This window comes from Mustela nivalis, assembly GCF_964662115.1.
Source record: "Mustela nivalis genome assembly, chromosome: X".
NCBI lineage: Eukaryota > Metazoa > Chordata > Mammalia > Carnivora > Mustelidae > Mustela > Mustela nivalis.
Genome location: NC_139040.1, coordinates 57,236,595 through 57,264,167, shown reverse-complemented (window position 1 = coordinate 57,264,167; position 27,573 = coordinate 57,236,595). Strand labels below are relative to the sequence as shown.

The following is a 27,573-nucleotide window of genomic DNA, read 5'->3' as shown; positions in this document are numbered from 1 at the left end:
CACAGAATGACAGAGGGAATAAGGAAACAACACCCATCTATATACTCCCTACAAAAGACTCATTTCAAACCTAAAGACACCTACAGATTGAAAGTGAGAAGAGGGAAAATGCTATGTAAATGGCTGTCAAAAAAAAGCTGGGATAGCAAAACTTACATTAAACAAAAAAGTCTTTAAAACAGAGTGCAACAACAAAGACACTATGTAATAATAAAGGGGACAAATCACCAAGAAGATGTGTAACAATTGTAAATATTTATGCACCAAAGATGGGAGCACCCAAAAACATAAAACAGCTAATAACAAACATAAAAGAAACAAATTGATAGTAATACGACAACAGCAGGGGACTCTAACACCCCATTGACACTGATTGACAAATCATCCAAACAAAAGCAAGGAGGAAACAGTGGCTTTTCATGACACACTGATTCAGATGGAAATAACAAATATATTCAGAACATTCTAAACTAAAACAGCAGACTACACATTATTTTCAAGTACACAAGGAATATTCTCAAGAACAGATCACATTTCAGCCACAAAACAAGTCTCAACAAATTAAAAAAGATCAGAGGCATACCATACATCTTTTTGGACTATAACACTATGAAACCAGAAATCAACCACAAGAAAAAATCTGGAAAGAGCATAAAAACATGGAGGTTAAATAACATGCTACTAAATAATGAATAGGTCAACAAAGAAATTCAATTAGTTTCAAAAATTATGTGGAAACAAACGAAAATGAAAACAATGATCCAATATCTTTGGGGTGCAACAAAAGCAGGTATAGGAATGAAGGTAATAGCAATACAGGCTTACTGAAAGAAGCAAGAAAAATCTCAAATAAACAATCTAACTTTACACCTAAAACAGCCTGAAAAAAGAACAATCAAAATCCAAAACTAGCATAAGGAAGAAAATAATAAAGATTTTAGCAGAAAATAAATGATATAGAACCCCCCCCCCAAAAAAAACCCCAACAACCAATATAACATATAAATGAAATCAGGAGATATTTCCCTGAGAAGGTCAAGAAAATTGCTAAACTTCTAACCAGGCTCATCAAAAAAGAAAAAACAAAAACAAAAACAAAACAAAACATAACAAGGAGAGAGAGAGAGAACCCAAAATAAACAAAATTACAAATGGAAGAGGAGAAATGACACCCAATATCAAAGAATTTAAAAGAATTTTAAGAGAGTACTATGAAAATAGGGGAAACTAAGAGAAAGGGAAGACAGAGAGGGGCACACAGTAGAATGCATACTGAGACACTTCCCTAAAGTCACTGGCTGGGAAAATGAGAGGGGCTGATTTTCCTAAGTTTTGGGGACCAGCAGGCTTGAAAACTGGTTTTAAAGCTCTGAGGTCCTATCTGGGTTATGGCCCTGAGGATGCTGCCCTGTTCCTGGAAAGAAGTCAGGCAAACAACTGGGGGCAGATGGAACAATCTGAGGAACTACTGGGACACAGAATGGAGATTATTCGCTTACACTGGACATGTCTCTGATAGGTAGTTTCAGAGAGATGCCTCTACAGGGACCAAGAATCTAGCAGGTGTCACATCTCTCTCCTACCTCTTAAAAAGGAAAAGCCTTATAAAGGAATAGAAGCTTTATAAAGGATAAAGCCACCTGACAGAGTCAGCCTGGTTCCTATGCTTGCTACCTAGCCTGCTTGCTGCAGGTCAGACACCCCTGCACTCTGGCACTACCACCTTTCTGTGTCTAGCCTCCCTCAGTCACAGCTGGGCAGGACTCTCTTCAGGAGAGCCTTTGCAGGCCTCAGCCAGTACCACCTGCTTAGAGCCTAGAGTTTTGAAAATCTGAGGACATGGTTAAAGCCCAGAAGATTCTGCTCTTTTCCTGGAGATAAGGCAGGCACACAGTTCAGAGGCAGACAACATGAAGACACTGATCTGGCGTGTGGCTGGGACACATAGGAGAATGTTCACTATTCTCAGTGCTTCCCTGAGAGAATCAAGTACAGAAACCCGTCCTCCGGGACAAAGATGCTGACTGGTGCCATTTTTTCCCCTTGCCTCTCAGCATAAACACAGAACCACCTTAGGTGACAAAACTGAACACAGGCTGCTTAACCTGCTTAAGGAAAGAACCACACTCCTGAGCTTTGCTGGTCCTGCCCCTCACAGTCAAGTTAGCTACAGTCCCAGGGATGAGGATCTCTTCCCCAGAAGACCAGCAGAAACTCCCGCTCACACCCCATCTCCCAACCAGAGAGTTCTGCAAGGTTTCAATTCTAGTGGAAGTAGCATCAGGACTCATTTATCAAGAAGACTAGAGTACACCTAGTTGAAATTTGCCATGCTCTGGCCAAGGACCAAACACTGCTCCCTGCAGATAAGGAGAGCCTCTTAAAATGACTGGCCTGAAGGACAGAGTGCTATAACACAGTAACAAAGTACATGTAGAACATACCAGAGACAATCCCTGAAGCACAAAGCCCTGTACACTACATACTCTCTTTTGCATAAAGCCATTTACTCTCAGAAGCAGGACACATAACCGGTTTTTCTAACACAGAGAAGACAGAGATAGAAAAAAATTCAAGATGGAAGAATCCATCCCAATGAAACAAGAAAAGGTCACAGTTGGAGTTCTCAGAGAAGAAGATATAAGTAACAAGCCTGAAAGAGAATTTAAAGCAACAATCTAAGGATACTCGCTGGATTTGAGAAAAGAATGTAAGGCATCAGGGAGGCCTTTGCTGCAGAGATAAAGAGTCAAAAACAGTCCAAAATGAAAAATGCAGTAACAGATCTGAAACAGACTTGATCCAAAGAAAATAAGCATGAAAGAAGCAGAGGGACATTTTAGTGATATGGAAGATAAGATAGTAGAAAATTATCACATTGAACAAAAGGGATATAGAAGAATTATAGAACACAAGTAGAGACTTAGAGAACTCAATGACTCCAAACATAATTACATTTATACCATAGGAGTCCCAGGAGAAGAAGAGAGAGAAAAAAGGACAGAAAATGATTTCATGAAATAATAGCTGAAAATATCAATAATCTGGGGAAAGAAACAGATATCCAGATCCAGGAGGAGAACTCCTCCAAAAAAATCAACAAAAGCAGGCAAATATCAAGACATACTGTAATTATATTTGCAAAATATAGTGATAAGAAAAAAAATCCTAAGAGCAGCAAGATAAAAACAGTCCCTAACTCAGAAGGAAAGACCCCCTAAGGCTAGCTGCAGATCTCTCAGCAGAAACAGAAGGAAGAGGCATGATATATTTGAAGCCCTGAGTGGGGAAAAATCTGTAGTCAAGTAATAGCCATTTAGGCTATTACTAAGAATAGAGGGAGAAATAAAGAGTTTCCTAGGTAAAAACTAAAGGACACTGTGACCACTAAACCAGCCTAGTAAGAAATATGAAAGGAGACTCCTTGAATGGAAAGGAAAGACTAAGGTGACAAAGATAAGAATGGAACAGAGAAAATCTCCAGAAACAACGAGAAAACAAGTGATAAAATGGCTTAAATACATATCTATCAATAATTCCTATGAATGTAAATGGATTAAAACTCTAATCAAAAGACATATGGTGTCAGAATGGATAAAAAAACAAGACCTATCTATATGCTTCCTACAAGAAACTCATTATAAACTTTAAAACACCTGTAGATTAAAAGTGAGGGGATGGAGAATGTTTATCATAGAAACGGAGGTCGTCAAAAGATAGGAAGACTAGCAATACTTATATCAGAAAACCTAGATTTTGAAACAAGACTATAACAAGATATGAAAAAGGACACTATATCATATAAAAGGGACTATCCAACAAGAAGATCTAATGATTATAAGTATTAATGCCCCCAACTTGGGAACACACAAATATATAAAACTACTAACAACAAACATAAAAGGGCAACCCTCTTGCGTCCCCTTCCTTTTCAGGAGCTTTCTACTATCACTCAGTAAACCTTGCTTTGCTGCCCCCCAAACAAACAAACAAACAAACAAAAAAACCATAAAGGGACTCACTGATAATAGTAAAATAATAGTAGAGAATATTAACACATCACTTACATCAATGGACAGATCTTCTGGGCAGAAAATCAACAAGGAAATAATATCTTTGAGTGCCACACTGGACTACATGGACTTAATAGAAATATTCAGAACATCCCAACCTAAAGCAGCAGAATACACATTCTCTTTAGGGGCAAATGAGGCATTCTGCAAAATATAGGGTCACAAATCATACCTCCCAAGTACAAAAAGATTGAGATCATACCATGTAAATTTTCTCACCACAACATGATGAAACTTGAAGTCAGCCACAAGAAAAATTTGGAAAGACCAAAAACAGATGAAGGTTAAAGAACATCTTACTAGAGAATGAATGGGTCAACTGGGAAATCAATGAAAAAATTAAAATTATATGGAAACAAATGAAATGAAAACACAACAGTCCAACACCTTTCAGATGTAGCAAAAACACTTTGAGGAGGGATATCTAGTAATAAAGGCCTATGTATGTGAAGAATCAAGAAAAGTCTCAAATAAACAAATTAACCTTACACCTAAAGGTGCTAGAAATATAACAACAAACAAAGCCTAAAGCCAGCAAAAGAAGAGAAATAAGAGATAAGAGGAGAAATAAATGATTCAGGAACTAAAAATAAATAAATAAATAAATAAATAAATAAATAAATTAGATCAATGAAACAAGGAGCTGGTTCCTTGAAAAAATAAAATTGATAAATAAGCCAGATTTATCTAAAAGAAATGAGAAGGACCAAAATGAATAAAATCACAAGTGAGAGAGGAGAAATAATATCACAGAAATATAATCATAAGAAAATATTATGAAAAACTATATGCCAACAAATTAGACAACCTGGAAGCAATGAAAAAAATCCTGGAAACATACAAACTACCAAACTGAAACAGGAAGAAGTAAAAAATTTGAACAGACTGATCACCAGCAAAGAAATTCAATCAGTAATCAAAAATCTCCCAACGAACAAAGTGCCGGGCCAGATGGCTACCCAGGTGAACTCTACCAAACAACTAAAGAAGAGGTAATACCTTTTCTTCTCAAAATATTCCAAAAAATAGAAATGGAATGAAAACTTACAAATTCATTCTATGAGGCCAGCATTACCCTAATACAAAAACCAGATGAACACTCCACTAAAATAGAGAACTATAGGCCAATATCACTGAAGAACATGGAGGTAAAAATTCTCAAAGAAATACTAGCAAATCAAATCCAATAGTACATTAAAAAAATCATTCTCCATGATCAAGTGGGATTTATTCCTAGTATGCAAGTATGGTTTAATATTCAAAAATCAATCAATGTGATACACCACATTAATAAAAGAAAAAATAAGAACCATATGATCCTTTCAACAGATGGAGAAAAAGCATTTGACAAATTACAACATCCATTCATGATAAAGAAAACTTCAATATATTAGGTCTAGAAGGAATATACCTCAACATAATAAAGGGCTTATATGCAAAACTCACAGCAAACACATTACTCAATGAGGAAAAACAGAGCTTTTAGCCTAAAGTCAGGAACAAGTAAAGAATGTCCATTCTTACCACTTTTATTCAATATATTACTGGAAGTCCTAGCCACAGCAATCAGGAAACAGAAAGAAATAAAAGGAGTATAAATCATAAGGAAGACATAAAACTTCAGTATTTGCAGTTGAGATATTATTCCATGTAGAAAACCTGTAAGACTCCACCAGAAAATGACTAGAACTGATAAACAAATTCAGTAAAGTCACAGGATATAAAATACATGTGAAGAAATGTGTTGCTTTTCTATACACTAATAATGAAGCAGTAGAAAGTGAAATTAATAAAATAATCCATTTTACAATTAAACCAAAAACAATAAAATATCTAGGAATCATCTAAAGAGGTAAAAGTGCTATAGTCTGAAAATGATAAAACTTTGGTGAAAGAAATTGAAGATGATACAAGGAAATAGAAAGACATTCTATGCTCATGGATTGGAAGAACAGATATTGTTAAAGTTTTTATACTGCCCAAAGAAAGCTACAAATTTAATGCAATCCCTATAAAAATACCAAAAGCATGTTTCACAGAAATAGAAGAAATAATCTTCAAATTTGTATGGAACCACTAAAGACACTGAATAGCCAAAGCAATCTTGGAAACACACACACACACACACACACACAGACACACACACACCTGAGGCATCATAGTATCATAATTCCAGATGTCAAGTTATATTACAAAGCTATACTAGTCAAAACAGGATGGTACTTGTACAAAAACAGACACAAAGATCACTAGAACAGAACAAAGAGCCCAAAACGAACCTACAACTATGCAATTAGTTTTCGACAATGGAGAAACTGATAGTCTCTAAAACAAATCATGTTTGGCAAAAATGGACAACTACATGCAAAAGAATGAAACTGGATCCTTTCTTATACCATACACAAAAAATAAACACAAAAAGAATTAAAGACCTAAACGTGAGGTCTGAAATCATAAAAATTCTACAAGAGGGTAAAGGTAGTAATTTTTCTGACATCAGCTGTAGCAAAAATTTTACTAGCTATGTCTCCTGAGGCAAGGGAAAAAAGATCAAACAAACTATTGGGAATACATCAAAATAAAAAGCTTCTATACAGCAAATTAAATGATCAACAAAACTGAAGGCAACCTAATGAATGGGAGATGATACTTACAAATGATGTACCCTACTGAAAATATACATAGAATTGATGCCCATCTGGAAAACAGTGTGGAGGTTCCTCAAAAAAAGTTGAAAACAGAACTACCCTATGATCCAGTAATTGCAACACTGGTTATTTACACACACACACACACACACACACACACACACACCCACTAATTCAAAGGGGTATTATACCCCTCTGTAGCATTATTTACTATAGTCAAATTATTGAAGGAGCCCCAGTGTCCATCAAAAATAAGTAGATAAGGAAGGTGTGGTATATATTTGTACAATAGAATATTATTCAGACATAAAAAAGAATGAAATCCTGCCATTTGCAATTACAGGATAAACCAAATTGACATAATTTTATTTTTTTAAGATTTTATTTATTTTTGGACAGAGAGAGAAAGAGAGCACACTAGCAGGGGGAGCAGGAGAGGGAAAAGCAGGCTACCCACTGAGGAGGGAGCCTGATGTTGGGCTCAATCCCAGGACCCTGGGATTATGACCTGAGCCAAAGGTAAAAGTTTAACTGACTGAGCCACCCAGGTGCCCCAAACTGACACACTTTTAGCTAGACTCACCAAGAAATAAAGAAAAATGGCTCAAATAAAATCAGAAATGAAGGTAAGGGGGTGTTCCAAGATGGTGGAGTAGTAGGGGGACACTGAACTTGCCTTATCCTTTGAAATACAGCTAGATAAAACTTCAACTATTTTGACTAGGAAGAGGGTCTGAGGAGTACAGAAACAATCTGCACAGTTGGAGTGAGAGAATTTGGCAGAGACGAGTTTCAGAAACCCGAACAGAGGGACCGGGAAACCGCACAGCTGGGAAGGGGAGAAAGCACAGTTCATGGAGCAAAGTCTGGAAGAGGGAGAAAGTTGGAAAGATTGCAGTAACCACACAAAAAGCCGTGGGGAGGGGATCCTTGGGTTGCTCAGGGAGAGACTGCTCCCCTTCCTGAAGGGCATTTGGAGGAGCATATTTGTCCTCTCCTGAGAAAAAGGGACAGCTGGGGAGCCAGTGAGTGAAGCTCAGCTTTGGGGTCAGACGGGCATGTAGAGGGTAAAAAACTCAATTTTATGGTGTGAACACAGAGGCTCAAAACTCTGTATGCATGCCAAACAGCTGGTTTTCTAGAACTGAATGACCAGACCACTACAGCAGAACATGGATAACCTTGCTGCCACTTTTTGCTGTCTGCCACCATAGATTCAAGCCTCTGCAATGGCTTTTATATGAAAAAGAGGAGTAGGGGACTGAGTCAAGTGCAGGTGGCTGATAACCTGGCTCAAATTTTTCACTGAGCATTACAATAAACTCAAGCTTCTGCACACACACTATGTGAAGGCTTTCCAGGGACAGGATAGTGCTGGACATGCCCTGAGCCTCCCAGCCAGGAGACAGGAGTAGGAATGCATACCAACAGGCCATTTAAAATGAGCCACTGGCCAGAGATTAAATAAAGGAGATCTGTGGCTCTGGGTGTGCCAACGACCCATATACAGACAGGTTAGGTCAGGGAACTGAGGAGGGCCCAGGACACAGGAGACTGCTGGCTACTCTAAGAAGGCCTCCTGAGCAGTGGCTGCCAGGAGTTCCCCTCCCCAGGGACAAGAGGGTGAGGTGGCACCATATTCTACCTCCTTCACCACCCCTCTCACCTTCCACCCACCAGCACAATAGGACTCCAGAGAGAAACACAGCACCTCTGGTAAGGATTGTAGTCCAAATACCAAAACCCACCCCCTGGCATGAAAGGAACATCTTTACAAGGGCAAGTCAGCTTGTGTGCCAGCACAGCAGGCCTCTGCCTCAGAAGAACAACATAAACCTCCACATCTATCAAGTCTACTGATTAAAAAAAGCTCCAAAACATCAGCTTCTGGCTTAATTTCACAAACAATTCAAAGCATACCTACTTAAAGGACCAAACATACCCTATTACAAGCAAGGTGGAACTCTGTAGAGGAAGGACCAGTGGGAAAGAGCAGCCAAAACAGCGGAGTGTACACACCATACACCAGAATCACTTCCTGGCGATATTCTTGATGTTGTTTATATTATTACTGCTGTCATTGCTGTTTTTCTTTTTCTTTTCTTTTCCTTTTTTTCCCCCTTCTCTTTCTTTACTTCTATCTTTTGTGGACAAAATGACTAGGAGGAGATATTCCCAGCAAAAGAAAGAACCAGAGGTAGTACTCTCTGCCATAGATTTAATCAATATGGATGTAAGTAAGATGTTGGAAATAGAAATCAAAACAATGACTATAAAGATACTAGCTGGGCTTTAAAGAAGCATAAAAGATACTAGAGAATCCTTTATTGCAGAAATAAAAGAACTAAAATCTAAGCAGGCTGAAATTAAAAATGCTATTACAGAGATGCAGTAAAAAAAAAAAAAACGGAGGCTCTAATTACTAGGGTAAATGAGGCAGAAGAGTCTATGATACAGAAGACAAAATGAAGAAAGTAAGGAAGCTGAAAGAGAGAAAAACAATGACTTGATCATGAGAGGAGACTTTAAGAAATCAGTGATACCATAAAGCACAATAATATTTGAATAATAGGGGTCCCAGAAAATGAGGAAAGAGAGAGGGGGGCACAAGGTTTACTTGAACAAGATATAGCTGAGAACATCCTTAATCAGGGAAGGAAACAAGCATTCAAGACCAAGGGGCACAGAGAAGCCCCATCAAAATCAATAAAAATAGGGAAACATGTAATTTCTGACATATAAAAGTGAAGCTTACAAATTTCAGAGATAAAGAAAAACCTTGAAAGCAGCTCAAAATAAGAGGTCCTTCTCCTAAAGGAGTAGACCCATAAGGCTGGAAGCAAACCTGTCCACAGATATCTGGCAGGCCAGAAAGGACTGGCATGATATATTCAAGGTGCTAAGTGAGAAAAAATATACAGGCAAGAATATTTTATCCAGCAAGTCTTTCATTGAGAACTGATGGAGAGATAAAGAGGTTCCAGGACAAACAAAAACTAAAGAATTTGTGATCACTAAACCAGCACTGCAAGAAATATTAAAGGGGATACTTTGAGTGAAGAGAGAGCCCAAAAGTAACACACACCAGAAAGGAACAGAGACAATCTACATAAACAGTGACTTTACAGGTAAAACAATGGCAATAAATTCATATCTTTCAATAATTACTCTGAATATAAAGGGCCAAATGTTCCAATCAAAAGACACAGGGTATCAGTTAAAAAAGGAAGACCCAATATGCTGTCTACAAGAGACTAATTTTAGACCTAAAAATACCTCCAGATCGAAAGTGAGGGGGTGGAGAACCATTTCTCAGACTAATGGATATCAAAAGAAAGCTGAGGTAGCAATCCTTCTATCAGACAAATTAGATTTTAAATCAGAGACTATATGAGGAAGTGGTGATGCAACATGGGGGCTTAAGTGGGTACGAGAAGAATAAATGAAACAAGATGGGATTGGGAGGGAGACAAACCATAAGTGACTCTTAATCTCACAAAACAAACTGAGGGTTGCTGGGGGGAGGGGGTTTGGGAGAAGGGGGTGGGATTATGGACATTGGGGAGGGTATGTGCTTGGGTGAGTGCTGTGAAGTGTGTAAACCTGGTGATTCACAGACCTGTACCCCTGGGGATAAAAATATATGTTTATAAAAAATAAAAAATAAAAAAATAAAAAAAATAAAAAAATAAAAAATAAATCAGAGACTATAATAAGAGCTGAAGAGGGATACTATATAATAATTAAAGGTTTGATACAAGAAGAAGTTCTAACAATTCTAAATATTTATGCCCCTAACTTAGAAGCAGCCAATTATATAAACCAATTAACAAAATTAAAAAAAAAAACATTGATAATAACACAATAATAGTAGGGGACTTTAACACTCCACTCACCATAACACAGATCATCTAAGCAGAAGACCAATAAGGAAAAAAGGCTTTAAATAACACACTGGACCAGATGGACGTCACAGATATATTCGGAGCATTTTGTCCTAAAGTAACAGAATACACATTCTTCTCAAATGCACATGGGACATTCTCCAGAACAGATTACATATTTGGTCACAAATCAGTACTCAACCAGTACCAAAAGTCTGGGATTATTCCCTGCATATTTTCAGACCACAATGCTTTAAAACTTGAACTCGATCACAAGAGAAAATTTGGAAGGAACACAAATACATGGAAGTTAAAAGCAACACCAAAACAATGAATAAGTCAAAAAGGAAACTAAAGAAAATTTTTAAAAATTCATGGAAGCAAACAAAAATGAAAACACAAGGGGCGCCTGGGTGGCTCAGTGGGTTAAGCCGCTGCCTTCAGCTCAGGTCATGATCTCAGGGTCCTGGGATCGAGTCCCGCATCGGGCTCTCTGCTCGGCAGGGAGCCTGCTTCCCTCTCTCTCTCTCTCTCTGCCTGCCTCTCCATCTACTTGTGATTTCTGTCAAATAAATAAATAAAATAAAATAAAAAAATGAAAACACAAGAGTTCAGGACCTTTGGGAGGCAGCAAAGGTGGTCCTAAGAGGGAAGTATAGAGAAATACAGGCCTTTCTCAAGAAACAAGAAAGGTTTCAAATACACAAGCTACTATCACATTTAAGGAGTTGGAAAAATACACCAAACCAAGCCAGAGGAAATAAACAATAAAGATTAGAGTAAAAATCGATGAGATTTGATTGATCATTTGATTCAACAGTGAGAACTGTAGAACAGATCAATGAAACTAGGAGCTGGTTATTTGAAAGAATTAGTAAGACCGCTAACCCCCTTGTCAGACTTAACAAAAAGAAATTTTGCATTTATTTATTCACATTCACATTCAACATTCACAAATCAATCAACATGACACATTATATTAATAAAAGAAAGGACAAGAGTTATGTGATACTCTCAATTGATTCAGAAATAGCATTTGATGAAATACAGCATCCTTTCTTGATTAAAACTCTCCACAGTGTAGGGATAGAAGGAAAATACCTCAATATCATAAAAGTCATCATCCATAATGGCAAAGAAGAAGTCAAAATTTCACTATTCCCAGATGACATGATACTCTATGTGGAACACTCAGAAGTCAACATAAAAATTGCTATATCTCACATGGGAAGTCATAAAAGTGGTAGGACATAAAATCAATGCAAAGAATTAATTGCATTGTTACACAATAACAATGAGACAAAAAAATAGAAATCAATGAATTGATCCTATTTACAATTGTACCAAACACCATATGATACTTGGGAATAAATCTAACCAAAGAAGTAAAGAATCCATATTCTGAAAAATACGGAATACTTGTGAAAGAAATTGAGGAAAACACAAAGAAATGTAAAAACATTCCATGCTCATGGATTGGAAGAACAAATATTTTTAAAATGTCTATGCTACCTAGAGCAATCTACACATTCAGTTCAAACCCTATCAAAATACCATCTACAAGCTAGGTGATAGGCATTAAAAACGGCACACAATGTGATGAGCACTGGGTGTTATATGCAACTGATGAATTATTGAACACTACATCTGAAAGTAATGATGTACTATATGCTGGCTAATTGAATTTAAATTTAAGAAATCTACATTTTTCACAGAGCTGGAACAAATAATGTTACAATTTGTATGAAACAGGAAAACACCCCGAACAGCCAAAGAAATTTTGAAAAAGAAAACCAAAGCTGGTGGCATCACAATGTCAGACATCAAGCTATATTACAAAGCTCCAGTCATCAAGAGAGTATTGTACTGGAACAAAAACAGACACATAGATCAATGGAACAGAATAGAGAACACAGAAATGGTCCCTCAACTCTATAATTAACTAATCTTTTTTAAGATTTTATTTATTTATTTTTTTGACAGAGAGAGAGAGAGAGAGAGATCACAAGTAGGCAGAGAGGCAAGAAAAGAGAGAGGAGGAAGCAGGCTCCCTTGCAGAGCAGAGAGCCCGATGCAGGGCTTGATCCCAGGACCCTGAGATCGTGACCTGAGCTGAAGGCAGAAACTTAACCCACTGAGCCACCCAGGTGCCCCCTATAGTTAACTGATCTTTGACAAAACAGGAAAGAATATCCAATGGAAAAAAGGCATTCTCTTCAACAAATGGTGCTGGGAAAACTGGATAACCACACATAGAAGAATGAGACTGGCTCATTATCTTATACCATACAGAAAAATAAACTCAAAATGCATAAAAGACCTAAATGTGAGACAGGAATCTATCATGATCCTAGAGGAGAACACAGGCAGCAATCTCTTTGACCTTGGCCACAACAACTTCTTGCTAGACACATCTCCAAAGGCTAGGGAAACAAGCAAAAATGAATTGTTGGGTCTTCATCAAGATAAAAAGCTTTTGCACAGTGAAGGAAACAGTTGACTAAATCAAAAGACAAGCTACAGAATGGGAGAAGATACTTGAAATATCTCATCAAATAACAGGCAAGTATCTGAGATGTAAAAGAACTTACAAACTCAACACCCAGAAAAACAAATAATCCTGTCAAGAAATGGACAACTGACATGAACAGACATTTCTCCAGAGAAGACATACAAATGGCCAACAGACACATGAAAAAAATGCTCCACATTACATGGCTTCAGGGAACTATAAATCAAAACCACAATGGGATACCACCTCACACTGGGTAGCATGGCTAAAATTAACAAGTCTGTCATTACAGACATTAGCGAGGATGTAAGAGAAAGGGGAACCCTATTACACTGCTATTGGAAAGGAAGCTAGTACAGCCACTCTGGAAACAGCATGAAGAATCCTCAAATAATTAAAAATTGAGCTTCTGTATGACCCAGCAACTGCACTACTAGGTATTTACTGAAAGGATACAAACTAGAGGGTATTATGCTAAGCAAAAAAATCAGAGAAAGACAATTTTCATACGATTTCACTCATATGTGGAATTTATAGAGCAAAACAGAGGATCACAGTGGAAAGGAGGGAAAATTAAATAATATTAAATTAGAGAGGGAGAAAAAGCCTGAGGACTCAATTATAGGAAACAAACTGAGGTTTTCTGGAGGGCGTGTGAGTAGGGGGAAGGGGTAACTGGGTGGTTGACATTAAGGAGGGCATGTGAATATAATGAGCACTGGATATTACATTCAACTGATGAATTACTGAACTCTAGCTTTGAAACTAATGATATATTACATAATAATTAATTGAATTTGAACACAATAAAATAAAAAATACAAGAACAGAAACAGAACAAAAAACAAAAACAAAAAAGGAAATGAAGGAGATATTACAACTGTTAACACAGAAATATGGAACATTATAAGAGGCTGCTATGAATAATTATAAGCCAAGAGATTAGACTACCTAGAAGAAATGGTAAACTTCTGGAATCCTTTCATAATCTAAGCCTAGATCAAGAAGAAAGAAAAAATCGGAACAAACCAATTTGTAAAAATAAAACTTTCATTTATATATTAAAAAAAAATTATTCTCAGGAGAAGGGAGTTGAGGGAAATTGGAAGGAGAGGTGAACCATGAGAGACTATGAAAAACAACCTGAGGGTTGTGAAAGGGCTGGGGATGGAAGGTTGGGGGAATCAGGTGGTGGGTATTAAAGAGGGCACGGATTGCATGGAACACTGGGTGTGGTGCGAAAACAATGAACACTGTTACGCTGAAAAAAATAAATTAATTAAAAAAAATTCTCAACAAACAAAGCCAGATACCTTGACAGGTGATTTCTACAAAACATTTAAAGAGAGATAATACCTATCCTAGAACTATTTCCAAAATATTGAAGTGTAGGCAAAGTTTCCAAAGTCATTTCATGCTGTCAGCATTATCCTGGTAACAAAATCATACAAAGACACTAAGAAACCAAAAGGAAGCAAAAGAAAAACAGATATCCCTGATAAACATAGATACAAAAATTCTCAACAAAATATTGGTAAACAAATTAAAAAATTCATTAAAATTAGTATATCTCATGATGGAGTGGGATTTATTACAGGGATATAACAAAGATTCCACTTCCACAAATCAAACAACATGATACCTCATATTAACTGTGTAAAAGATAAAAATTATATGATCACGTCACTAGATGCACAAAAAGCATGACAAAATTCAACATCCATTTAGGTGAAACATCTCAAAAATGTCGGTGTATAGGGAGCATACCTCAACATAGTAAGTCCACAGCTAACATCATACTTAACAATGAAAAGCTTTCTAAGATCAAGAATAAGATAAGAATGTCCACTATCTCCACTTTTATTCCACACAGGTATTAGAAATCCAAGCAGAGCAATCAGGCAAGAAAAAGAAATAAAAAGGCATCTAAATTGGGAAGAAGTAAAACTGTCACTATTTGCAGACACCATCATTTTGTGTATAGAAAACACAGACAGCTCCATTAAAAAAAAAGTGTTAGAACTAATCAACAAAGTCAGTAACCTTGCAAGGAACAAAATCAACATGGATTTGCATTTTTATAAACTAATAATGAACTATCAGAAACAGAAATTAAGAAAAGTATCCATTTACATTATATATGAAACTAACGAATCACTGAACACTACATCAAAAATGAAAGATGTATTATATGTTGCCTAATTGAACATAATAAAAAAATTAGAATTAAAAAAGAATAAAATATCTAGCTATAAACTTAGCCAAAGAAGTGAAAAATCTATACAAACCATAAAATGCTGATGAAAATAACTGTAAAAGACATAAATACATGGAAAAATATTCCAAACTTACGGACTGGAAGAATTAATATTGTTAAAATGTCCATATTATCAAAAAATGTACAAATTCAATGCAATCCCTACCAAAATTCCAGTGGCATTATTCAAAAAATATAGAATGGACAATTCTAAAATCTGTTTGGAATCATAAAAGACCCCAAATAGCCAAACCAGTCTTGAAAAAGAAAAAAATAAAAGTTGTAGTCATCAAGCCCCTTGATTTGAAACTATATTACAAAGCTATACTAATCAAAACAGTATGATATTGGCATAAATACAGACATATACCTCAACAGAACAGAACTAAAGGCCCAGAAATTAACCCACACATATACAGTCAATTATTTTATGACAAAGGACATAAGTAAACACAAGGGGTGAAATAGTCTCTTTAATAAATGGAATTGGAAAAAAAAAGTGGAATTGGGTAAACTGGACAGCCACATGAAAAGAATGGAACTATACAATTATCCTTTACCATACACAAAAATTAACTCAAAATGGATCAAAGAGTTAAATATAGGACCTGAAACCATAAAACTCCTGGAAGAAAACTTAGGAAGTAAATTACTTGACAGTCTTGATTTTTTAACTGATCTGAAATCAAAGGTAACAAAAATAAAAATAAACAAGTGGGACCACATCAAACTAAAAAGAAAATAAAAACATCAATGGAATGAAAAGGCAATGTACTAAATGGAAGAAAACATTTTGAAGTCACATATCTGATAAGGTATTCCTATCCAAAATATATAAAGAACTCCTGCAACTCATCACCAAAAACAATCGAACAATTCAATTAAAAAAAAAAAAGAGCAGAGGATCTGAGTAGACATATTTTCAAAGGAGATATCACTAATCATCAGGGAAATAAAAATCGAAGCCCACAGTGAGTTATCACTTCACATCTATTAGAAAGCCTATCATCAAAAAGACAAGAAATAGTAAGTCTTGAGGAGGATGTGGAGAAAATGGAACACAAGCACTACTGGTAGTACAGTAAATTGGTAGAGCTAGTATGCAAACCAGTATACGAAGTTTCCTAAAAAAATTAAAATTAGAAGTATCATATGATTTAGCAATTCTAGGACTAGATATTTATGCAAGGGAAACAGAAACACTAACCTGTTATGTTCACTGCAGCATTATTTACAATGGCCATATATGTAAATCATGTGTCCACTGATGTATGAATGGATTAAGAAGATACAGCATACAAATACACACACACACACACACACACACACACACAGTGGAATATTATTTAGCCGTATAAAAGAAGGAAATCTTGTCTTTTGTAACAAAATGGTTGGCCCCTGAATGTGTTATGCTAAGTGAAATAAGTCATAGACAAATACCATATTATCTCACTTATATATGTAATCTAAAAAATGAAACAAACAAATAAAAGTCATGGATATGGAGAACATAGTGGTGGCTGCTTAGGGGAGGATGGTTGATGGGTGGGGGAAATGCAAGGGTTAGTAGGTACAAACTTCAGTTGTGATACATGAATATGTCATGGGTATGTGGCATGCAGCATCGTGACTAGTTAATAGTACTGCAGTGTATATTTACAGATGCCACAAGAATAGATGTTAAAATTTTTCATCACAAGAAAAAAAAATCTTGTAACTCTTTGTGGTGACAGGTGGTAATTAGATTTACTGTGGTGATCAATTTTCAGTGTATAGAAGTATCAAATCATTTTATTATACACCTAAAACTAACATAAAGTTGTACATCGATTATATATCAATTAAAAATAATGCAGAAAAAGAGGAACAAAGTAAATAAGAGATGGGACAAAAAAAAACAACCCACACAAACAGCAAAATTGGAAATTTAAACCCAGCCATATCAATATTAAATGTATCAGGTCTAACACCCAAATTAAAAGGCACAGATTTTCAGATTGGATAAAAAGCAAGGACAATTATGTTGTCCTTAAGTACCGCCTCAAATATTGCACATTAAATATGAAGACAGAAACAGGTTAAATGAAAACATGAAAAACAATATATCAGGGTAAACCAATAAAAAAGCTTGGATGATTGTATTAATATCAAAGAAGATTTCAAAGCAAAGAACATTAGCAGTGTTAAAATAAGTCATCTTGTAATAAAAAAAGGTTAATTTATCAAGGATAAATGAAAATCTTAAAAATTTGCACACTTAACAGAACTTTGAATTACATGAAGCAAAAATTAAAATAAATTCAAGAAAAAATAGATAAATCCATAATTATAATCAAAGGTTTAAATTTCTATATCTCAAAAGTTTACAGAATATGTAGGCAAAAACTTAGGAAGAATGTAGTTGACTTAATATTACTGTCAGCCAACAATCTAATTGGCATTTATAGAACCTTCCACCATGCAAAATCAAAATACATATTCCTCTCAAGCACACATGGAATATTTACTAAGGTACATTATATTCTGGATCATAAAATAATTATAAGTGAATTTAAGGGAATTCAAGTAATATAAACTATGGTTTATGAAATTAAATTAAATTCAATGAAATTAAATTAGAAATCAATAATAGAAAGTTATCTGGAAATTAGAGTATGCAGACCTGAGGGAAAATTAAAACATATATCAAAATTTATGGGATAATGCTAAAACAGTATTTAGAAGGCTAGTTATAACACTACACATCCATGTTAGGAAAGATGAAAGGTCTCAAATCAATAATTTCAGCTTCCATTTTAAAAACCAGAAAAGTTAGTGAAACATAAAGTAAGCAGAAAAAATGAAGTAATACAAATGAAAGTGGATAACAATGAAATAAAAATGGAAACAACAATAGAAAAAAAATCAATGAAACCAAGAGTCAGTTGGTTTTGAGAAAAAATAAGAGAAATTAATAAACCTCAAGCAAAGCTAAGCAAGATAAAAAAGAGAAAAGATACAAAATACCAACATCAGGAATGATACAAATATCAATAATGTTTCTACTGCTATAAAAAGGATAATTAAGGGACTATAATGAACAATTTCATGTCAATGAATTTGATAAATTTGTTAATACATTAAATTCCTTAAAAGACACAAGATAACAAAGTTCACTCAAAAAAGAAAGATAAACTAAATACCTACAAGTCTCTTAAATAAATTGAAATTGTAGTCAAAACACCTCACTATTAAAAAACTTCAGGCCCAGATAGCTTCACTGGTGAATTCTACCAATCATTTAATAAGAGTTTTACAATGAATTCTTCTAGAAAACTCAACAGGAGAAAACACTCATTCTATAAAACCAGAATTGTTCTGGCATTAAAACTAGACATAAAAAATATAAGAAATCTAAAGTCAAATATCCCTCATAAAAATAAATATAAAAATCTGAAAAATATTTAGGAAATATCTTCCACCAATATGTAAAAAAGATAATACCCTATGTCTACTTGGGGGATTCATCCATAATCAAGACTGCTTCAACATTTGACAATAAATCAATGTAATTAACCTGTGAAAAGATTAAAGAAGAAAAAACATAATATCTCAATAATTACACTAAAAGAATATTACAAACCTAATGTACATACCTGATAAAAATGAAATAAACTAGCAACCGAAGAGAACTTGCACAACCTGATAAAGAATATGTAAAAAGACCTATACTGAACTTTGTAATTTATGCTAAAATGATGTTATTCCCCCCTGTGATTAGAAATAACTAAAAGAAATAAGGCAAGAAGGTCTGGAGACTGGAGAGTCAAACCACTGCAACAAGGACAAATAAAAGAAAAAAATTATTTTCATAAAGAAAAAAAAGTAAAAATTCCTTGTTAGTAGGTTATAAATAGAAAATTCTATGGAATCTACTAAAAAACACTATTAGGTGTAATAAGTAAGTTAAATTGTGGGAGACAAATACAATATGAAAAAAAAAACAACTGTATTTTCATCCAACTTGAAAATGAACTTAAAGAAAGCAATTCCATTTACAATGTCATTCTATAAAAGGAAATACTTAGAGATAAATCTGATAAAAAATGTACAAGACCTATACAGACCAGACATTGCTGAGAGAAATTAAAGGAGACTCAAAAACTGGAGAAAAAAGTCACATTCAAGGATTGATGACTCGGTGTTGTGAAAATGGCAATTATCTGCAAATTAACCTATAGATTCAATGCAATCCCAATGAAAATACCAGCAAGCTTTTCTATAGAAAGTGAAAGGCTGATTTTAAAATTGATATGGAAATACAAAGGACCCAGAAGAGGCAAAACAACTTTGAAAAAGAAGAGCAAAGCTCAAGGATTTGCACTAACTTACTTTAAGACATATTATAAAGGGTACGGTAATTAAGAAATCAAGTAGCAGTGAAATAGAGATAAATAGATCAATGAACAAAACAGAATGTCCAGAAATAGACCTTCACATCCATGGTCAATTGGTAAGCAACAAAAATGCAAGGTGATTCAATGAAGAAAGCATAGACTTTTAATCACCATGTTAGCACACTGGGATATGTATATGGAAAAGAAGAAAGAAAGACAGACAGAAAGAAAAGGACTTCAACACATACCTGTCACCATACACTAAAATAAACTCAAAATGGATTATAAACTTAAATGCAAAATTTTAAAAATGTCTAAAAAAAACATAGAAAATCTATGTGACCTGAGATTAGACAAATATTCTTTATATAGGACAACAAATTCATAAAAGAAAAAAAAATAAGTTGGAATTCATCAAAATCAAGAACTCCTTTTGAAAGGCAGTATTAAAGAGAACAAAAAGACAAACCACAGACCAGAATAAAACATTTGCAAGCAACATATATGAGAAAGGACTTACCATCCAAAATGTATACTTTCAAAACTCAGAAAGCATACAACTTAATACAAAATGAGCCAAAGATTTAAACAAATATTTTATCAAAGACAGATGCTGAATAAGTGCATGAGAAGATGCTCAACATCATTAGTCATTCGGATTATGCAATTCAAAACCACAATAGGTGCAGCTACACAATTATGCCCCAAATCATAACAAGACTACTGACCATATTAAGGGTTGGCAAGGATGTAGAGCAACTAAAACTCTCACACGTGGCTGCTGGGAATGTAAAAATTACAATCCTACCTTAGAAAACAATTTGATAAGTGTCTTTAAAATAAGTTTAAAAACATACACATACGAAATAGCCCAGTCATTATACTCCTAGGTATCTAATCATCAAAAATGAAAACATAACCATGAAAATGAAAACATATGTCCATACAATCATTCGTGCATGAGTTTTTGTAGCAGCTCTATTAGTAATACCCAAAGACTACAAACAACCCAAATACCCATCAGTAAGTTAATGCATAAACAAATGGCACTGTATCCATACAGTGGAATACTGTTCAGCAATAAAAGTGAATTAACCACTGATTCATACAACACCATGGCTAAATCTCAAAATAATTATTCTGAGTTAAATAAGCTATACAGAAAATGGATACTATATGATTCCATTTATATAAAGTCCTAGAAAATATAAATTCAATAATCACAGAAAGCAGATTCAGTAGGGGCAGGGCAGAAGGGAGGCATTACAAAGGTGCACAGGAAATGGCTGGGGGTGATGGATAATCTTACTATCTTGATTGTGATGACAGTTTCACAGGTATATCCAAATGTCAAATTTTATCAAAGTAAGTACTCTAAAATGTGCAATCCACTGTATGTCAATTAATACCTTCATAAAGCTGTTTTAGAATACATTGAACACTGCTCCCAGAAGAATTCTGGTAGCTTGAGTAGCCAAAATCCTAGGTTTGCCCCATCTACTTGATCCAGTTATTTACTCTGATCTTGTGCCTAAAGGAATAATGAGTAACACACTCAGATAGTCTAAATGATAGGCAGACAGAAAATGCCATTAACTGCCACATCAACTAAAGAGTATGCAGTGAAACTAACAATAATTATTTAAAATTTCTATAGAAAAAATTAATTGGTAGAACACAAATGATTTTTTTTAGGTTTTTTTCAATAAAAATATGGTAAAAATTTACAAACAGATACCCACCTCTTTGGATAATCTTGTGAAGACATCTCCTCCCCTGAGAAAATCCAGTATTAAATACAGCTTCCCTTCAGTCTGAAAGGCTAATTACAAATTAGGATGTAGTAACAGAACATTAACAGAATCTTAAAGGCTTAACAACCTTAGTATAACTTTTAATTAATATATATGTTTAGAGTTTTATCAATAAATATTATAAAGGAATTAACCATTTATTCATATGGTCCAATGTTATTGGATAATATTATCTCAAAATTGAATTTGGTGTTGAAATAGCTGTAAATCCCTTCCTAGAACATAATCAACTTTCCATGTGGTTCCTCAGAAACTTCTACCACCACCATCGTCCTGATTTATGGAGCATCATGCTCTACTGCTAACTGCCAGAACTCCACCTCCCTACCTACTGAAAATCTACTAATTCTTTCAAGTTCAAGAAAAATGCCACCTCCTCCATCAAGCTTTCCTCTATTAAAGGATTTCTCTCTTTTCACATTTCATAGCATCCTTACCCTCTTCTCTGTAAGAATTACTTGCTACTACTTTTGAGATTTCATTTTTTTAAATTTATGTCTCTCTTATGGCACTCCATTTTGATTTGCACAATTAATTTGTTTACATGTCTATGTTTCAATAGATTAGAAGTTTTTTTGAGTCAGAGACTGTTTCACCTCTAGAGCCTATTGCACTCAATGGAGTATTTTGCACACAATTGGTATTTTCTGATAAATGTAATGCCATCCTGGTGATTCAAGGAAGTGGGACATTAGATACTACTACTTTCCATTGTGGGTAACAAGGAGTGAAAGAATAATGGGTGGACATTTTTTGAAGATTTTTTATACAAATAATTTAGTACATATTTCAGTGTATTATTTTTCAAAATTTCCTAAGAATAAAGTCAATAGCTGCTACTTTTTTAAATACTGAAAACTTAACATGACATCATAGAATAGATCAGTGATTTAATCATGTGTATACCTTTGAATTCTCCAGGAAGGCCACACTTCACAATATCATGCATGTATTAAATTATCAATGGAACCATGATTCAAACTCTGAGCTGTCTGACTCCAAACGCATGCTCTTTCCATTACATTTACTGCTTCTTATTGGTATTCCTCTTCCCCCAAATATAAGAAAGAATAAATCAAATGGACTAATATAACCACATGTGGTCCTCTTCAAAAGCTAGGAAATAAATTAATATGCTCATTATGAACATGTAAGAGGAACATATCCAAACATCAGATGCTTTGAATAAATTATCACAGTTTATAGCCAAGATCATTAAAAGTACAGACTAGCAGAGTCAAGAAATACTACCAGACAAGTAACCAGAAGATACTATCTTAATACCTTAGACAAATTAACCAATAAGTACAGAAAACACAATTCAAAATTGGATACTGATTCTTATTCTTATTTCAGATAAATATATTTTATATAATTGAGTATATTAAATCATTCTGAAGTATTTATTCTCTGTTATATTATTGTTTGAAAGGAAATCTTAATTCTCTAATTCTATAAATTTTTAAAAAATTACATACCATAGTGTAATTTGACAATAAATGGATGATTTACTTCCACCAGTATATCCCTTTCCATCTTTGTCCGAACTCTGTCTCGGACTAAAAATCATAGAAGGGTAGAATATATTACTCTTCTATATAATATTTCAGTAGAGATCTCATCAATAATTCACCCCACAAAAATGTGAAAATATAACATTGTGTTTAAATATGCAAGCTATATATTCCAAAACAGTAATTACCATATTCTCAGAAAGCCAACAAATTGTTTAGATCTAGATGGATTAAGTGACATAAACAGATATTTGGCTAATATGTGTTTATTATGTATTGATCTCCAATTGTTCAAATGAGTTTACTGATTAAAACTGAGCACAGTGTTATTTCTATGACAGCCTAGAAGATGGTGTATGTAAGTGTACCCAGGTGCTTGTGTTTTTTCAATATTCAAAATCAACACAGATGGAACAGAAAAAAATAAGAATCTTAAAATAAAAGTATATAGCTTATTAAAATAAGTTCACTTTATGTTAAATAAAAATACAACTAAATTTTTGCCGGGGTACAGTCTCACTAAATTAGAGCATATGCAAATATCAAACATAGAAATATCACTTGCAGGCTAGAAAACTGTAACACTTACTAATGTTTAAAGGAAACTAAGTCTACTCAACTTATACAAGCAATACAAAGCACATTTCTTAAAACAAGCTTTATCAAATTCTATTTTAATAAGTTTTGTAATTTTCTACCTTTTAAAGAAGCTTTTTTTAACACCTTCATTGCATAGAGCTGCCCAGCATCAGGACCGGTCTTCTTCCGAACAAGAAAAACCTAACAGAGAAATTTTTTTTTAAAGTAAAATTCATATTTGAAGACATTCTTGCCATACACATTAGCACACACATATATGTAAGTCCATGCATTTTCTCTAATTTTATAAATATATACCTTTCTTTTATAAATTACACTCTTGGTTAATGTTTGCTCATTTTCATTCATTTACTAAATCACACTACCATACATACTACTGTAGGAAAGAATATTTTTAAAATAGATGACATGGTCCTGACTTTAAGAAGTTTGTGTTGTATGAGATAAGCAACATAATGAAAGGCAATTTGATCTAAGGGAACTACTTTGAAGACCCAAGCATCTTTTTGTTACCTTTAAAGACCAAAGAAATATAATGACTGTTAATTTTATACCTTCATTTCTACTTCCTTACTGGTCCATTTTAGAAGTTACCGGTATTTTATGTTCTAATAAGAAATCAGAGGCAATCAGGTCTGTCTGCCAGGTTGAAGAATCAAGATGGCAAATTATCACAATAAACAAATTAAACTCTTTAAGATTATTGAGCAAACTTGAGTAATATTACCTCATATATTCAAACTAAGATTATGACTCATTAAAAACAGTTTTTAAAAAGCCTCAGTCATGAAAATAAATATAAATGGATTAAAATTTTATAGGAGATTTTTATTAGTAAAGGGGTTTCATTCTTTTTTTTTTTTAAAGATTTTATTTATTCGACAGACAGAGATAACAAGTAGGCAGAGAGACCCACAGAGAGAGAGGAAGGGAAGTAGCTCCCCACTGAGCAGAGAGCTTGATATGGGGCTTGATCCCAGGACCCTGAGATCATGACCAGAGCTGAAGGCAGAGGCTTTAACCCATTGAGCCACCCAGGTGCCCCGGGATGTTTCATTCTTAAAAGTTAGTAAAAGTTGCTCACTACTTTGAAATAAAAGATATAGAAATTAAACAACAACAAAAAAATAATACAACAGATCAATGAAACCAGGAGCTTCTTCTTTGAAAAAATTATTAAAATTGATAAACCTCTAGCCAGACTTATAAAAAAGAGAAGAAAAAGAGCCCAAATTAAAAAAAAAATTACAAATGATAGAGGAGAAATAACAACCACTACCACAGAAATATAAACAATTGTAACAGATTATTATGGTAAACTATGCAAACAAATTAGACAATCTGGAAGAAAGGGATAAATTCCTAGAACAACAACAAAAAAAAACTGAATCAAGAAGAAATAGAAAATTTGAACAGATCGATTACCAACAATGAAATTGAATCAGTAATCAAAAAAATCCCAGCAACCCAAAGTCCAGGACCAGATGGCTTCATAGGCGAATTCTAATAAATATTTAAAGACAAGTTAATATATATGCCTCTCAAACTATTCCAAAAAATAGAAAAGGAAGGAAAACTTCCAAATTCATTCTATGAGGCCCACATTACCCTGATACCAAAACCAGATAAAGACATCACTAAAAATCCATACAGGCCAATATCGCAGATAAACACAGATGTAAAAATTCTCACTAAAATACTAGTAAAATGAATCCACAACAGGTTAAAAAAATCAGGAGTACCTGTCTTGCTCAGTTGGTAGAACATGTGACTCTTGATTTTAGGGTGGTAAATTTATGCCCCACATTGGGTGCAGAGATTACTTAACAATGATTAATTTTAAAAAAAGGTTAAAAACAACATGATCATTTCAAGAGATGCAAAAAAAAGCATTTGATGAAGTACAATATCCATTCATGATAAAACCCCCAACAAAGTAGGATTAGAAGGAACATACCTCAAAATCATAAAGGTCATATATGAAAAACCAACAGTTAATATTATCCTTAATGGGGAAAAATCTGAGAACTTTCCTCTACCGCCAGGAACAAGACAGAGTTGTCCACTCTCACCACTGTTATTTAATTTAGTATTGGAAGTCCTGGCCACAACAATCAGACAACACATAGAAATAAAAAGGCATCCAAATCAGCAAAAAAATCAAACTTTCACTACTTGCAGATGACTTGATACTCTATATAGAAAATCTAAAAGCTCCACCAAAAAACTACTAGATAAACAAGTTCAGTAGAGTCATAGGATACAAAATCAACATATGGAAAACTGTTGCATATCTACATACCAATAATGATGAAGCAGAAAGAGAAATCAAGGAATCAATCCCCTTTACAATTGCACAAAAACCATAAGATACCTAGGAATAAACTTAACAAGAGAGGTAAAGATCTCTACTCTGAAAAGTATGAAACACTGATGAAAAAATTGAAGAGGACACAATAAAAGGGAAAAGCATTTCATGCTCATGGATTGTAAGAAGAAATATTTTTTAAATGTTCTGTATTACCCAAAGCAATCTACACATCTAATGCGATCTTTATCAAATATCACCAACATTTTTCACAAAGTTAGAACAAATAGTCCTAAAATTTGTATGGAACTACAAAAGACCCTGAATAGGCAAAGCAATCTTGAAAAAGGAAAGCAAAGCTGGAGGCATCACAAATCCAGTCTTTCTCAAGTTACATTACAAAGCTGTAGTGATCAAGACTGTATGGTACTGGGACAAAAACAGACACATAGATCAACAGAACAAAACAGAAAATCCAGAAATGAACCAACAACTCTATGACCAATAAATCTTCCATGAATCAGGAAGGAATATCCAATGGAAAAAAGACAGTGTCTTCAAAAAATGGTATTAGGAAAATTGGAGAGTAGCATGCAAAAGAATGAAACTGGGCCCTTATCTTACACCATACAAAAAATAAATTCAAAACAGATGAAAGACCTAAATATAAGACAGGAAACCATCAAAATCCTAGAGAAGGGCAATAACCTCTTTGAAAGTCATAGCAACTTCTTACTAGATATGACTCCTGAGGCAAGGGAAACAAAAGCAAAAATAAACTGTTGAGACTTCATCAAAACAAAAAGCTTCTGCATAGTGAAGGGAAAAAATCAACAAAACTAAAAGGTAACATATGACATGGAGAAGACATTTGCAAGGGATTGTATCCAAAGTATATAACAAACTTAAAAAAAAAACACCTAAAAAAGAAATAATCCAGTGGAGAAATGGGCAGAAAACATGGATAAACATTTTTCCAAAGAACACATCCAGAAGGCCAACAGACATATGAAAAAATGTTCAACATCACTCATCATCAGGGAAATACAAATCAAAACTATGATGAGATCCCGCCTCACACATAAGAATGGCTAAAATTAACAACACAGGAAACAACAGATGTTGGCAAGGATTTGGAGAAAGGGGAACCCTCTGTTGGTGAGAATGCAAACTGGTACACCCATTCTGAAATAAGAGTATGGAGGTTCACCAAAAACTTAAAAATAGAACCACCAGTAAAAATTAAAAATAGAATGATCCAGCAATTGCAGTAATAGGCATTTACCTAAAGGATACAAAAGTACTGATTTGAATTGATACATGCACCCCAATATTTATAGCAGCACTATCAACAACAGCCAAATTATGGAAAGATCCCAAATGTCCATCAACTGAAGAATGGATAAAGAAGAGGTGGTATATACATACAAGGGATTATTACTCAGCCATAAAACCAAATGAAATCTGGCTATTTCGAATGATGTGGCTAGAGCTAGAAAGTATTATGCTAAGCAAAATAAATCAGAGAAATAAAAATACCATATGACTTCACTCATAAGTAGAATTTAAGAAACAAAACAAATAGAC

The 27,573-nt window shown here is 34.3% G+C and overlaps 1 protein-coding gene across 1 annotated transcript in view; it reads right to left on the bottom strand.

Annotated features, from left to right (window-relative positions):
* Positions 1-27,573, bottom strand: part of RPS6KA6 (ribosomal protein S6 kinase A6) — a 187,555-nt gene that overhangs the window by 76,874 nt on the left and 83,108 nt on the right. Inside the window, exons 4-6 of the mRNA XM_082715992.1 lie at positions 23,777-23,858; positions 23,043-23,123; positions 21,493-21,572 (exon numbers count right to left, since the gene is read on the bottom strand). Coding sequence (XP_082572118.1) covers positions 21,493-21,572; positions 23,043-23,123; positions 23,777-23,858 — 243 coding nt within the window. The remainder of the gene's footprint in view (positions 1-21,492; positions 21,573-23,042; positions 23,124-23,776; positions 23,859-27,573) is intronic.